Source organism: Poecilia reticulata, linkage group LG15 (assembly GCF_000633615.1).
Source record: "Poecilia reticulata strain Guanapo linkage group LG15, Guppy_female_1.0+MT, whole genome shotgun sequence".
NCBI lineage: Eukaryota > Metazoa > Chordata > Actinopteri > Cyprinodontiformes > Poeciliidae > Poecilia > Poecilia reticulata.
In genome coordinates this window covers 3,191,969-3,206,892 of record NC_024345.1, presented here as the reverse complement: position 1 = coordinate 3,206,892, position 14,924 = coordinate 3,191,969, and the positions used below count along the sequence as shown (strand labels likewise).

The 14,924-nt window shown below is 40.0% G+C and overlaps 1 protein-coding gene across 1 annotated transcript in view; it reads right to left on the bottom strand.

Annotated features, from left to right (window-relative positions):
• Positions 1-502: 502 nt before the first annotated feature.
• Positions 503-14,924, bottom strand: part of mrps5 (mitochondrial ribosomal protein S5) — a 24,232-nt gene continuing 9,810 nt past the window's right edge. The window contains exons 7-12 of the mRNA XM_008428815.1: positions 7,529-7,619; positions 7,237-7,283; positions 6,960-7,017; positions 2,801-2,863; positions 2,536-2,672; positions 503-1,024 (exon numbers count right to left, since the gene is read on the bottom strand). Coding sequence (XP_008427037.1) covers positions 800-1,024; positions 2,536-2,672; positions 2,801-2,863; positions 6,960-7,017; positions 7,237-7,283; positions 7,529-7,619 — 621 coding nt within the window. The 3' untranslated portion in view covers positions 503-799. The remainder of the gene's footprint in view (positions 1,025-2,535; positions 2,673-2,800; positions 2,864-6,959; positions 7,018-7,236; positions 7,284-7,528; positions 7,620-14,924) is intronic.

Sequence of the window (14,924 nt, the reverse complement as noted above, 5' to 3'; positions counted from 1 at the left end):
AGAAGTGGCTGGGGAGAAGGAAGTCTGGGCCTCCCTTCTGAAGCTGCTGCCCCCGCGACCCGACCCCGGATAAGCGGAAGAAAATGGATGGATGGCTTGCGAGTGTAAAATTAATTTAAATGCGTCATTTCAGTAACATGAGACAAAACTCTTTGATTCCTAGTTCATTTCTGTCTCTTTGAGCTTCTGCTTTTTCTAATGCAAAAAAAAAAAAACAGAATCTGAACCTATATTGGAGGTTTTTACATTTTGAAGATTCAGCAGCAGCTCATTACTCTTCAACATATGTAGACGCTGCGACATGTGGAAGAATGATGAGTGGGCTCCTGTGGTGCCGTCTGTCAGGTCACTGCATTTCTAAGTCAGTGCGCAGTGGAGCAGTGCAGATTGTGTCAGATGGAACCTCACCCAGAGAATTTTCTCATCAAGTATGACTTCCTTCCTGCTGTAGTTTTTTATTTATTTATTATTATTTAAAGTAAAAAAAAAATAAAAAATCTGATGAGAGACTCGGAACAGAAACTTTATTTTACCGTCACTCTATTATGTAACATCACAAACATGGACGATGACATTTTCATTGACTGTTCTAGAATGAAGGAGTTTTGCTGCCAAACAAACTTTCGGAAGTTTATTACATTTGACATTTAAATAAGAGAATCCCCGATAAATTCAGATTAATGAAGCTTTTTAATGTTTCTGTAAGAAAAAACTCCAACAAGTCCTTTCGGTTTCCTGCCATTCCTCCGTTCAGAGAGCTTTAATAAACCACCATTCACAGGTGCACCTGTGGTCTCCTCTACCACACGGTGCGCTTCAGCCCCACCCACATGGAGCGTTTGGTTCCCTGCGCGTCTCGGACGTCGTCCCAGTGCAGTTTGGTGTCGGGGACCTCGTCCACGGACTCCGGCTGGAGACGCGCTCCGTCTTTCGGGCTGGCCACCACCATTGGCAGCGGGCCCCGCTGGGCCTGGAACTCCACGACGTGGAGCTGCTTCTTGTTGGCCAGCTTCTGATGAGTTTCCTGAAGGGTGGTCGAAGCAGTGAAAGAGATTTAGCAATGTAATAATGACGAGGAGATTAGAGGGGCTTTATCTCTAGAGTTATTAATAAAAGCACAGGAGTTGTGATGGTCTGAGACGATGAGAACGGTCAGATAAATCTTCTCTGACAAAGAAGGAAACCACCAATTTCCTGCAACATAGCTGGAGTAATTTATCTTTATGTCTGTGTGAGATTAATCAGCTTATGAAATCGATTAAATCGGCAATTAAGACGTGAGAATTTTTAAGATACTTAAAATCATTTAGAGATCCGGCAGACTTAGCAGACAATGGACTAGAAACATGGAAACAACTAAAGGCTTTTGATCTTTATATCTTCAGAGATCTAATCGGAATATGTGGTTGAAAAAGAGGCGCTGGAATATTTAAACATTTAAAAACTAAATTTAGTCATTCTGAAAGAAACAGTCAGCCGCTGAATGAAATACAAACTCGGCGTGATGAGTTCATGTCACGTTCTTCCTGTTAGCTGAATTCTGAACTCATGATTAACCCTCATCTACAAGGAACATGGTCTTTTGACTTTACCTATATGCCTCAGGTGATAAAAGCTAGACTGGACGACTGCACTGATCTCACTAAATTTAAAATCATTGTAAAAAGTCACCCCTAAGAAGGTTCCGGTCCATTCCTGCTCTCACGACCTTCAAGCATTTCAGCAACCTATCCACAGACGGAGATCCACTGGATTTTAATGGAAGGTAAACCTGAGTGTCATCTGCGTAGAAACGGTACGTTATATTTCCGGAAAAATGGATCCCAGAGGAAGCAAGCACAATGAAAATAAAAGAGGACCAAATATGGACCTTTGGGTAATCTCTTTTTGAAGAGGAGGACAGCTGATAAAATTAACACGTGCTGTGGAAGATCAAACAAACTAAAGCCATTGTATTTGTTAAGGATTATTAGAGGGGGAAAAAAGGATTAAATATTTGTAAAATTAATATTCAAACTCAGTAAAAATAAGAAAGCTCCTGCTTTTTCCTGACAGAATTACCTTTTCATGTGAGTCCCAACTTCTGAAAAACTGCTTTCCGTATTTTAACATTAAATTCTCATTGACTGATTGATTGTTACCTCGTATAAAGGGTTAAATGTGCATCAGTACAAAATTATCAAATAGTTTTAAAATCAGCAAAATACTTTTTAGCTATATGCAGGTTTTTATGTGGGATCCAATCAATACTTAAATCAATTACGCATTAAAAACCGACTCAGTACAGTTTTGTACTTCAATGAAACTCTGCCTGAGTCTGTTCTCATTGGCCGATTCAACTGGCCTAAACAAATATGGACAATTCTAAATTAGGATTTTCAAAATGGACTGGAATTACCAACACCAGTCACCGGCACGTTCAACTGTTCCCTAGTAAAGGATAAAAACAAACAAAAAAACCTAAAACCAGAAATCTAATGACTTTATTTTTGGAGAATTTTTCCATTTTTTACCGACGTCCCAACATGATCTCACCTGCTTGACCAACCCAGTGAAGAGCGCCCGAGTGATGCTGAGGAGATTGACCGAGCCTTCAACTTTACAGTACATGTCCTTGATGCCGATCAGCTTGCACAGCGTGATGACGGCCCTGTGGCAGCGCAGACCGTAACCTGGACACACACACACACACAATTAAACTCCAGCTGCAGTCGCAGCAGAATATGTAATGATTAAATGGAAACGTTCAGAGCGGAACATCTGGCGCGAATTAGCTCTGGCAAAACGGACGTCGACCAACCCTCGCTTTGCTTCTTCATGCGTAGAGTCGTCCTCTTGAACCTGGAGTCCATGTCGTGATAAACTGTCGGCGGAAGAAAAAAAAACAACAGCTGCATCAGACGCACGGCAGAGCAGAGACAGATGGAAGCAAAACAGCCAAACCAATAAGTGATAAACAAATCCAGGAAATCTTAACGAGCTCCACGTGTTTTGTAGGCACTTGAGCTTTGCTTTGCGGTTTTTATCCGCCTCCCAACCCTTTGGACGTTGTAGTTCTCTACATGCCCACCAGATATCCCTCCTGCTCACTGCAGCAGCTGCAGCCCATTACTTATTCACTCACTTCTTCTTCCCCACAGGAGGAGCTGTGTGCTGCCAGACGCATTGCTTCAGGAGAAAATCCTGCGCTTGCTGACAAAGAATTCGATATTAATCGCGGCTGCTGCTGCAGTGCAGACGGGCATGGATGAAGACAGAGAAGGAAATACGAGTAAATGAATGTTCTAAAGATTTTTTTTTTTTTTTTTAGTGCTCATTTGACAAGTCAAGGTAAGTGAAGAATCGAAAAGATGATTTATCTTAATATAAACTTCTCATTCACTTGGGTGACTCATTCACCGCAGGGAAACGAGCATTTGCTGTAGCTGCAGGGGGTCCGGCCTCATCTGACAAAGTGAGAAAATCAAAACAGATTTTTATTTATTCATTTTTCCCCAGAGAAAATAACTAATTTATCTTTCAGACGCTGGAAGACCCAACGGATAGAAGATATCAGTAAATCCGGTGGATTTCTTCAAGCAAAGACCAAAAGTGAGCGGGGTTGATATATTCGACGCTGCTGCTACTTATAAACACTCATAACTTTATACAGAAAGCAATGATTCAAAGAACAGAAAATTCTGGTTTTGGAGGAACTTTTACCCCAAAAAAAACGAAACCGACGACAAATCCAAAGCACTTTGAGATTCAAAGGGCCATTTTTGCCTTCAGTCTAGCCATATAAAAGTCATTTAGACACCAGTGTTGCATAATCTTTGACAACTTATAACTTTATATAAACATCTTGTAGAGGAAATTTGTTGTAATTTTAAAGGGCCATCATTACAGAAAGAAATATGTTTAGGCTTTCAAGTACAGAACATGTATTTTGCTTAAAGAGAACATTTTCTTCTATTGTATGAGAATTTTGTGGAAAATTTGAAAAATATAACTTAATATCATGAAAAAAAGATGAAAAATGCACTTTTAGTGTCATTCTGAAACACAGAAAAGCTGAAAAAAATGCTAAAAACTTTAATTCATTAAATTGGCATTTAATTCATTTAATAATTTTGATTATGTGCTACAATTAGGGTCTGCGTCAGATTGAAAACACGTCGTAAAACTAATATTAACCCTAATGATAAATAATACGCTAATCATTCTAATCTGAAACGACTCGTTTTTATTGACTGCCAGCAAAAAAATCCTCATAAATAACAGAAAATTGAAAACATCAGTGTGTGTATTTAATATATTTAATTTGTTTCACTTATTGAACTGAGTTGGTAATATGAATAAGCATTTCAACAATGTTCTAACTTATTGAATATGACTGTATATTTAAACCTTATTTACTGCTGTAGAATCTGTCACCAAAGTTATTGAGAGTCTTTGTTAAAGAATCACACCAGGCAGGTCAGAGGTGCAGCTGTAAAGAAGTGGCAGCATCATGCTGCGCTCCAGCTGGTCAGAAGTAATGGGGTCAATGTTATTAATCCTATTAAAAGGGACAGCAACATAAACATGCAAGCAGAGCTACAATGGAACGATTTAGATCAAAGCATTTTCATATTTCAGAATGGCCTAGTCAAAGTCCAGAGCAAAATCCAACTGAGAATCCGTGAGGTTCACATCTGGCCTCTATCCAGTCTGACTAAACTTGAGCTGGTTTGCGAAAAAAGATGAAAAAAGAAAAACTTAGAACTTTGTGTCATTTCCCATCAACTTCCCAATTTTGCACTTCTGTGTGTCTAATCCATAAAAACCTGAAAGAACGAATGAAAGGCCGCCATTTTCAACGTGACAAAAATATTTTAAACAACTGGTATTTTTATATTTAAAGCAATATTTCAGCAGACCGGCTCTTGCTGCAGTTGTATTCCTTAACAAAAAACATTCGTTGGGTCAAATTGCTTCCACAGAGAGAAACCTCAGTCGCAGAGCTGCAGAAGAAGAAATTCAAGTAATCTGAGGTGGTGACATTGAGACAAAGAGGGAAAAAGAAAGCAATCACACAGACAGGTTGCAGATGGCAGCACAGAGAGAGCTGAACCTGAGAAAATTAAATATACCACTGTTTCTGAAGTCAAGCAGGGTACAGATCCACACACACAAACACGCACGCACGCACGCACGCACGCACGCACGCACGCACGCACGCACACACACACACACACACACACCCTGCCTGATTTGGGGCCAAATTAGGAAGCTAACTTTCTCCTCTGGTGGGCGCGGCGGAGGCTGATGACTCACTCGCATTAATCTTTCTGACGCTGCTCTCCAGCAGCGGCGAAAGAAGCCAACTGGAGCTTTCCCATAAGAAAGTTTAAGTAATGCGTTCTGATTCTCGTTCATTGCCTTAAAAAAAGAGCCATTTTTCAGATTATGTCTCTTGTGAGACTATGAGTAGATGATTCAAGGGGGCAGCAGAGAGGAGAGAGGAGAAAGCGAAGTCGAAGAGATTATGAGCAAAGAGGGAACAGGAAGGAAACCTGGGCAGTGGAAGGAGAAGAGGTAAGATGTATAGACTGTTTAGTCGCCTCAAAGTATCCATGACCGTATTCAAACTAACCTGGTAAATTAGTGGAGAGACTCAGTTAAAATTTTTTAACAAAGTTAATTGCAGGGTTTTTAATTACTCAATCGCTTTTTTATGAAAAACTATATGTCGACAAAATAAGCAACATTTAAAAAAAAAAAAACAGTTTTGTGGCTAAGTGGCAAGAGAAGCGGCTTTGCCATCCATTGCTGTTGTTTGTGGATGTTGTCGCTTGTGCGTCAGATTTATGGGCGTACTAGAAACAAAATATAAAGGTTCCAGCTTGGGACTTTTTTAGGTGAACAAGCAAAACGTTGAATAATTGCATGAAAAATGTAAACACGTTAAATTCCTGCTTCTAAAATGACGATAAGAAACACGTTACCATTGAAAAACATGGAAATTAAGTTTGGAAAAGTTAAGAAATGTTCCTGTATTTACTTGAAATGTAAAATTCAGACTGCTCCTAAAAATAATTTAGATTTTTAAACTTATCATAATGTTATATATACTGTATTTTCCACACTATAAGGCGCACCGGATTATAAGGCGCACCTTCATTGAATGGCCTATTTTAAAACTTTTTTCATATATAAGGCACATAGAATAGACGCTGCAGTTTGGGTTGCCGATGTGTAATAATACTCTATTATTACACATCCACATTTGTAAAGAAATGGTCTCCGAGTACTTTATATAGTAGTCTGCCCCAGTCATGGTTTCACTCACGGTGTTGTGATATTGTGCCCAACTGGTTTCTGGGTAACACAGACCAACCGACACGCTGCCGCCGCAGTCTCTGTCTCTCTTCCCCCGCCCCTCTGCCCCTCCGCCTTTAAATGTATTATCAAACTTTATTAACAAACCAGCGTTCTGACAACTATCCCAGCATGCACCTCGCGCTTCTTCTTCTACGGGGGAAAATAAAGTCGGCAGCTGCTTACCTAGCTGCTAGACCTGTTGTGGCTCAATATTGGTCCATATACAAGGCGCACCGGATTATAAGGCGCACTGTCGGCTTTTGAGGAAATTGAAGGTTTTTAGGTGCGCCTTATAGTGCGGAAAATACGGTAATATTTTTAATTGTTTTTTTTTTTTTTATGCCGATTTTTAGCTAGTCAATTAACCCGACTATCTGAAGCGGTAGCTAGCCTGCACTCTGCCGCTTTACAGACCTAAATCATGGTCACACACACACTCAATAAATTAGAAAAGCATTTTTTTCATAACAACCCTTTGAAAGGGTACTTGAATAAGTGAGCAGTCAGATCTGTTCTTTATTATGTTACTTGGAAACAACTGGAACACAAAGCAGGCAGTAAACTGGACATGAACCAGTACTCACTGGTCAGCTCTACTGAGATGAGGAACTTACTGGTGTGGTTGTTGTATCGCTCAATGTGGTACAAATGGCGTTTGGCTCGGTTCTTGGCCTGCAAATCACAGATGTAGGGCAAAACAGGTAGACAAAAATTAAGATGCACATTTTAAATACCTGACGACCTGGTCATTGTCCAAATAAAGATTTGAATAAACACCAGGTAACGTGGTTCATGTTTTGTTTCATAACGATATTATTTAAATACTTAATTCAAACCAAAAAGGAAAAATGAGCAAGTCGACCGTAAATCTGATATGCTTTGAGTTCTTACCTTCCTCAGAGCTGCAATTCTGTCTGCTGCTTTACCCAGAGCGAAGCCTAATGACACAGAAAGGAGAAACAGGTTACAAATCGGCTTTCCTCTCTCCCCTAAAGGACTTTTTTTCCCCCCAACATTAAAAGGAAAAATAAGTGAGAAAAAAAAGAATAAGTCAGGATTTACAAGGAATCTGCTCTGATGTGTCTGCTTTAAAAATTCTGTCGACTCCTAAACAACATTCAGAGTCAAACTGCCCGACTTGTTTTAGTTTTAATTTATTTTATTTTTAAAAAAGGGATCAAACCTGCCACTCCGTTGCCATTTCCTACAGCAACCAAACAGCTGATGGATCTCTTCCTGCCCTCCTTGGCTGTCATGTTGAACACGCTCTTCACCTAAAATCCAAGAACAGCAAACCCACAATGTGACCTGGTAACATGTAAAGACTGTATATATAAAAAAGGGAACGAAAGAAAGAAAGGAAGAAAGAGAAATCAGACGTGGAGGCACAGAAGCACTCTGCAGAATTATGACATTTGAACTGATATTTCATGAAGTGCTGAATTTTTCCAGTCAAAATAGACCTTACAAACTGATCCAAGACATACAGAAAAAGGTGCGTATGAATTCCAAATCCATTAGTTTTCAAAATTTAAATGCAACATTATTTAAATAAATCCACTGCAGCACAAAGGCTTTAAAAAGCCTTTGTGCTGCTCAGGACCTCATTGACTAAAACAACTTCTTTGTTTTAGTCAATGAGGTCCAAAACTTTACTTTAATGATCATCAGCCGACAAAAGCATGTATTTCTGAAGTTTCTCCATCTTTCATAAATGTGGTTAAAATTGGGCTGATGGTACTGCTCGTTGATTATGTCCCTGCAGTGTTCAGTTGAAACTGTAGGGGGCAGCAGTCGCATGCCAGAAAGACAAATGAAAGTTTAAGAAAAAGAACAGAAGCTCAAGAAGCTGTGCAGAGGAGAGTTGGAGGACAAACAGAATAAAAAAATAAAAAAAACCAAGATTATGAGAAAGGTAAGAGAATTGAGAGATAAAACAGAAAATGAGGAAAACAACACAGAAGGGAAGAGAAAAAAATATCTCTAAAGATGAGGGTGGAAATTTGGTTTGACTTAATCTGACAAATTAGGTGTAGAAGAAGAGAGCCACAATGTGACAAAACACAGAAGATGCATAAAAACTAAGAAAAACAACATGGTTATGGTGAAAAGTATTGTGAAGAAGCGTTTCTGTGCAGCTGAACATGCGGACGTGTGTTACAGCAAACACCATGGGGTAAAAACAAAAAAAAGAAAAAAAAAGAGCGTGAGTTGTGAGATCATGAGTTTGTGCGGCGTCCTGATGACACACAGGCAAACTGCTGACTCCCAGGAAAACAGCATAAAGTACACGACTAACACACACACACACACGCACACCTGCGCAGAAACACAGAGTGAGACGGGATGCTGGGTTATAGTTTGAGCAGCCGAGCTGCTCAGTGTCCACAGTGATACATAAAATCAGCACATTAAACCGAGTTCATTAGGAAAATTGGAGCTCTGGTTAGAGTATACATTTAAAGATGTTGTAATGGACTTATTAATTCATGGGATTATTACGCAGTTGACACCCTTTCACCTAAGGCATTATTCATGGTTCTCAGTCAGCTTGAATGCAACGGCGCATTCACACCAGCTCCATTTAGCCCGCTTTAACCCAACTCTGGTTTGTTCGTCTAGAAAGTCTGGTCCGTTTAGGGAGGTGTGAACACGCAATCAAACTCTGGTCCACCTACAATGCTAGGTCTCGGTTCGGTTGAAGTGAATTCCGATGCGGTTCCAATGCATATGTGAATACCAAGTGGACCAGAGACCGTTCCAAAAGCAGGAAGCGGAGTATAGCGCTGGGTATTCTGGGTAAATGCAACCTAAATAAGTACGCAAATCCAGCGCTAGCTGGAGAAATGGCTCCTGGTCTCTTGCTGACATCAAAAGAGAAATCCTACAGCCACTCAAACCTGACGCCACTCCATTTTTATTTACATATTGCAAAGGAGAAAATTGCACTCATGTCGTTAGAGGTTTTTGTATCGTTTCCTTCAGCGGTTCTCAATGCAGCGCCACCACAGGCGAGGAGGGGAACAGATTGCTGACACGCTTAATTGGTTAGATCATGATAAATCGACTATGGAGATAATCGTCAACTAATTTAGTAACAAACTGGAATATACAGATTTTAAAAAAGAGGCTATTTGCTGAAAGAACAACACATTCAGAGCAGAAATTAAGCCACAAATGTACAAAAAATATAAACATTTTTCATTTCAGATAAAGAAAAATCTCATGTTCTCCCTAGAAAGTGGCAGTTTTAGGTGAACCCACCAAAAAACAAACCAGTAGTCAATTTGCTTCACAATTAGTCAATCCAAAAATAATCACCAGATTAGCCATACTCTATAATTATACTAAGTGAAGCAAAACTGGATGACTTCTATTCTTTAGCTGCAGATGTTAACCATAAATTGAAGGAATGCTGCTATTGCATTTAAGGCAATGAAATGTTTAAAAAATATATATATATATTTTAATGTATTTCTAGTATTGTACAAAAGTAAACTAAAATGATAAAATTAAAAATTGATTACTAAAATAATGTGACTTGCATCTGAAGAAGCTAACGGTTACAAGCTAAATTCAACCAATTACATCCATGGAAAAGGAGTGACATTTAAAGGACAGAAAAGCTGCTGTATTATCTGACTGCAGACAAAACATACCTGTAAATATAGTCAGTCAATGGTCTGATAATGGTAAGACTATAAATTTAAAATCTTGTGTACATCTGTATTTACCGCCTTACGTTTTTTTTTTCCATAGATCGGCTCTTACTTTGAGCTGGCTCAACTCGGCTAAAAATCCTGGCCTGCTCCAGCGCCTGCGTGCCAAACGGAGGGAACAAGTGACAGGAAAGTGTTGCATCTCCTCTGATGGAGCTCCAAAGTTTAGCTTCGCCTTCAGCTTCACAACTTATGCAACAAGCACATTTCAGTGAAGGGTTTATAATTTAACCATGGGGCCCACAGACGAAGGATTGGGGTCAGGGTAGCGGCAAACGCCAAAACACTTCAACAATCCTGCAGGACGCACAAACACACACGTACACACCGAGGAGGTCCTGGATGCTTCAGCTTCCGTGGTTAAGAATAAAAATCTACACCATTTCTTTGTTTTCCATCTCTAAATACACGCTTGTCGTTGATGTTTTTGCAGGAATCTACAAGCATTTTTAGATGCAGGATGTTGTGGGCATTTGCCACCTTTCATTTCGTTTCATAGCCAAGTTTGCGTTTGAGGTCAAGGATAAAGAAACGGCGAGGTTTCCGCACAGATGGCGTTTCAGACGCATCTCGCAAACCACATTCCATCAAGTTATTAATTCCCACGTTTCAGTGTTGCCTGTGGCTACCAGAGCTGACGCCTGTGAAGACGATGAGGAGCTCCTGGCTGCGGTTGCCATTTTAGGTGAGGATGCATGGGTTTTGGTGGCGCGTTAGCAGCACAGCAGATGGGCTAGAGATTTTTTTTTTTCTTTCTAAGGCGGATGAGCGACAGAACGCCGGTGGGAGGATGTTTCTATCTTGCTCTCGCTGCTGCCTAATCGGTTATTTTCTCAATCTGGTGCTTTGCATCTCCCTTGTCGGTCTGTATTTGTCGATAAGTTGCAGGGCAAGGGGGAGATCATCTCAGCACATGTGACCTCAGGGTGACGAGAAAGCACAAAGAAACTGACAATCACAATAACATCACCGCTGCGTTAGCATGCATTATCTCGGAAACTCGGGCTTTCACGTCCCCCCAGCTCTGCGAACAGTGAAGGGGTTTGTTGTAGTTAATTGTGGCAAAAGTTCACGCTTGGTCGTGTCCTAAATGCACCTCGAGTAAAGTTATTTCTTTGATTTAAGAGACTTAAATGGAGGTTTTTGAAACGGCTCAATTTTCAGACATCAAAAAATTAAAAAAAATAACAATTTACTTATTGCCGGAAAAATTGATGGATTTTATAAGCACTTTCTAGAAGTGGTAGAGAAAAAAACGTGTAAATTTACATAAAATGTCTCCTTTAATATCTGGATATCTAAAACGCTCTCTTAAATGGTAAAACAAAAACTATAAAACACAGAGGATAAAACAAACGCAAACAGCGTGTGTAATACATGCAGGCATTTTTCTCAACATCAACTAATCTTGTATGTAAATACAAAACTGCTGTGTGTGTGTGTGTTCTACTTTACCTACTATTACTTGCCCTGTGATTTTATAGTTTTTCTGATCAAATTTAATGTGCTTGGCAGCTGTAATCTAAATTTACCACAAGATCAGAAGCAGCCCATCCCGTCTAAAAGCGCACATAAAATTTCTCTTTTTCTGCCAGCTGTTTGTTTGCAACCAAACTTTCAAGGTTCTTCAGTGAGGGGAAAAAAAAAAAAAACTAAAAAAAACTTGTTCTATCACTGACAAGGCTCCATCTCCGTTAATTAAATCACTGAATCCAGTCCAAGAGGCTGCTGAACCTGGAGGGAGGCCATGAACATCACTTTCATCTCGTTTCACTTTAACTCTGTCATCCCTTCTTTTCATTTTCAACAAACTACTTTGTGAGAGTGCCAGACATGCTTTCTCTTTTCTTAGAGCCTGATGTTTGTGATGTATTATTTTTAACTAAATGCTACGCCACTCTGTGACATCGCTGGGCTTTAAATGAGTTTTTGCTTGACGACGTTTTATAGCATTTCCCCATCCAGGTAGGGAACATTTGGCTTTACCTAAACTCACTGGCAGTCATAAAATATTTAAACTTATCATTAAAAGATAATGTACCTTAAAGTGGGAGGAACTTGGGACTTTACAGGATTAATAATTATACAATAAAAAGTCAAGATGTGTAGTAGTTTAAAACATTAGCAAGACAGTTTTACAATGCTTAAGTTTAAACATTACACTGCAAAAGCACAAAATCTCCCCATGTATTTTTGGTCTAGTTTCCAAGGCAAATATCTTAGTGTGCTTGAAATGCGACAAAAATAACTGACAAGTCACTGACAAGGAGTATCCTGGAGAACGGAAGCAGGAAAACCAGGACTGAGGCCTGCAGGAAACACCAACCAGGTTTGGGCATCAATAGTTTGAAAAACGAACAGCCAACTGCGCCTCATCACACTCACCATGTGCAGGCAGTAGATAGTTGGTTGCCATTTCTGTTGCGCTCCTCTCCCTGCTCTAGCTTTGAGCAACAAGCTCTCACCAGGCAATGGAGACAACCAATCCAGACTTGTCAAACAGAAAAAAGAACAAGAACACAGTGCCATACTCTAGCATCTTTCCTGAAACTGCCATGCTGGACGGATATCATCAACTTTGGGTTTTTCAAGCAATAGGCTTTCATAGAAAATCCCACAAATTTTAATGCATGGAGTTTAATGATAAAGAGGGAAAAGCTGGAGAACTGTCGATAAACAACTCATTAAAAAAAGAAGAAAAACGAGTTGAGTCTTTGAGACTCAGTAATGTCTTGGTTTTTTTCACCTGCCTAGAAATCCACAGAGATCATCGTGCTAAAGAATCCCATTCAGCTACACTGTCCCAGGCAGCCGACAGACAGATGAAGTCGTGCAGAAGTAGACTACAGCGTGCAGCTGCTTCCTAAAGCGATCCAACAGAGTAATCCCAAGCCAGGGTCATGGAGCCATCAGAGACGTAGGTGGTACGATCACTGCTGCTGATGTATTAGTGTGAGTAAAGCGCAGTGAAGGCATGAAAGAGCCAGTCTGCTATTATGGCTGAAATGATTAATTGGATTAATTGTGCTGAATCAATTATTGGAACAATCATTAACTAATTTAGTAATTGGTTAATTGTTAACTGGCGTGCACAGACCCAAAAAAAGGTCAACTGCTGAAAGAACAACACCCTCAGAGCGGTAATTAAGCCAAAACTGTGGAAAAAATATACATTTTCTACATATTTTGTGCATTAACCCTCCCACAGTCTTAAGAGATGGGATCCATTAGAGCCCAGCAAGCTATTGCTGTGTGTATGGTGTTTATTTTTTTTCTTTCTTGGTGGTTTTGGGAACTGACAGTCTGATGGGACAACCCTCTAGTCTCCTCCTCCCTGCTATTTGTCCATATTATTTGCTGGGCTCGTCCTGAGCAGCACAAAGGCTTTTTAAAGGAATGCTGTGTTACTGTAGGCAATTAAATGTTTAAGTTTTTTATATAAAAATAAATGGAATAGTTTGCATATTTTGGTGAATTTCTAATATTGCACGAAAAGAGCTTAAAAGAAGAGCGCCACTTGCGTTGCCCTGAGCCAGTAAGCATCAACAGCTACTGCAAAAAATATATTTCTCCAACTTTCCAATTGCAGTCAAAACCCAAAAGTTTTGAGTTTTGTGGTTTATGTCCCCTTGTTTTCCCAAACTCAGATTCACAGGCTTTGCTCCGCCTCTCGCTTTTTCATCCGTCTCCCTCCCCGCTTCCTCTTCTCCCGCTGGATCTGCTCATTAATGCAGCCTCATCGTCCTTGGGAGACAAGCCCTTTCTTTTTTTTTCTTTTTTTCCAGTAAGCCTCTTCCATTTCATTAGGCCTGAATTTATAGTGCCACACACAGACACACACTCATCCCCATGAAGGGTGTATTTATAGAAGGCGATGGCACCATAAAAGTGTCTGTTGGCTTCCAAGGGGAAGTCTAATGTCTGTGACACTGCTCTTATTAATGCGCGCAGGAGAGCTGGGGAAGACTATCAATGCGAAACACACCCACACAAATTAATGTCCATTTATGGAGTAGACAAAAAAAAAAAAAAAAACATGCGTAAAAGGTGATTAGAAATGGTTATCATGAAGAAGAAGTGAGCACCAGAGAAATCTACATGAAATATTTAGAAATGACATCCAGCTGTGCAGTGACCATGAATAATGCACAGCTTATTTCCTACAGAAGGATATTGTGTGTGAAGAAGGGCCACAGAGGCATAGTTGGGTGTTTGGTGTGTGTGTGTGTGTGTGTATATGTGACCCTGTGGCAGAGATCCCACCAGCTCACCAGGGCCCATTAGTGCTAATTGAATTAAGGGGAGATTCTGCATGACGAACAGAGAATCTAAATGAACTGTCCGCAGAGAGTACCGTATCCATATGTCATCCAACACACACACAGACGCACACACACACACACACGCGCGCACGCATGCATGCACACACGCACGCACGCACACAGCCACTTTGTCTTTGGTCTTTCAATTTAACAACTGCTGAGTGGAGTCATTCAGCCATAGGCCGAAGCTTGAAGTTTCCTTGCTACATTTTATTAGGGTTGTATGTTAGAATATTTTCTTCGGCTTAGTTTTAAAACATACAAAAATACAACAAAATATATTTAGTTAAGGACTAAACTTCTCAATTTAAAGTGACAGGTGGATTAAGTAGGTGGTCAGATGCATTCTGGACAAAATCGTCTTCCATGAGGCAGGAAGCTTCAAAATAAAAATGTTCTTTGAATTTATTAAAATGTAAATATACATTTTCTGTGGGAATGTTGTAAAGATGAAATTATTTTTGAAAACAGTTGTACTGATGAGGAAAACGGCTATTCTGACAAGTTGAGATCCCACTGACTGGAGGTGGGGTTTTTT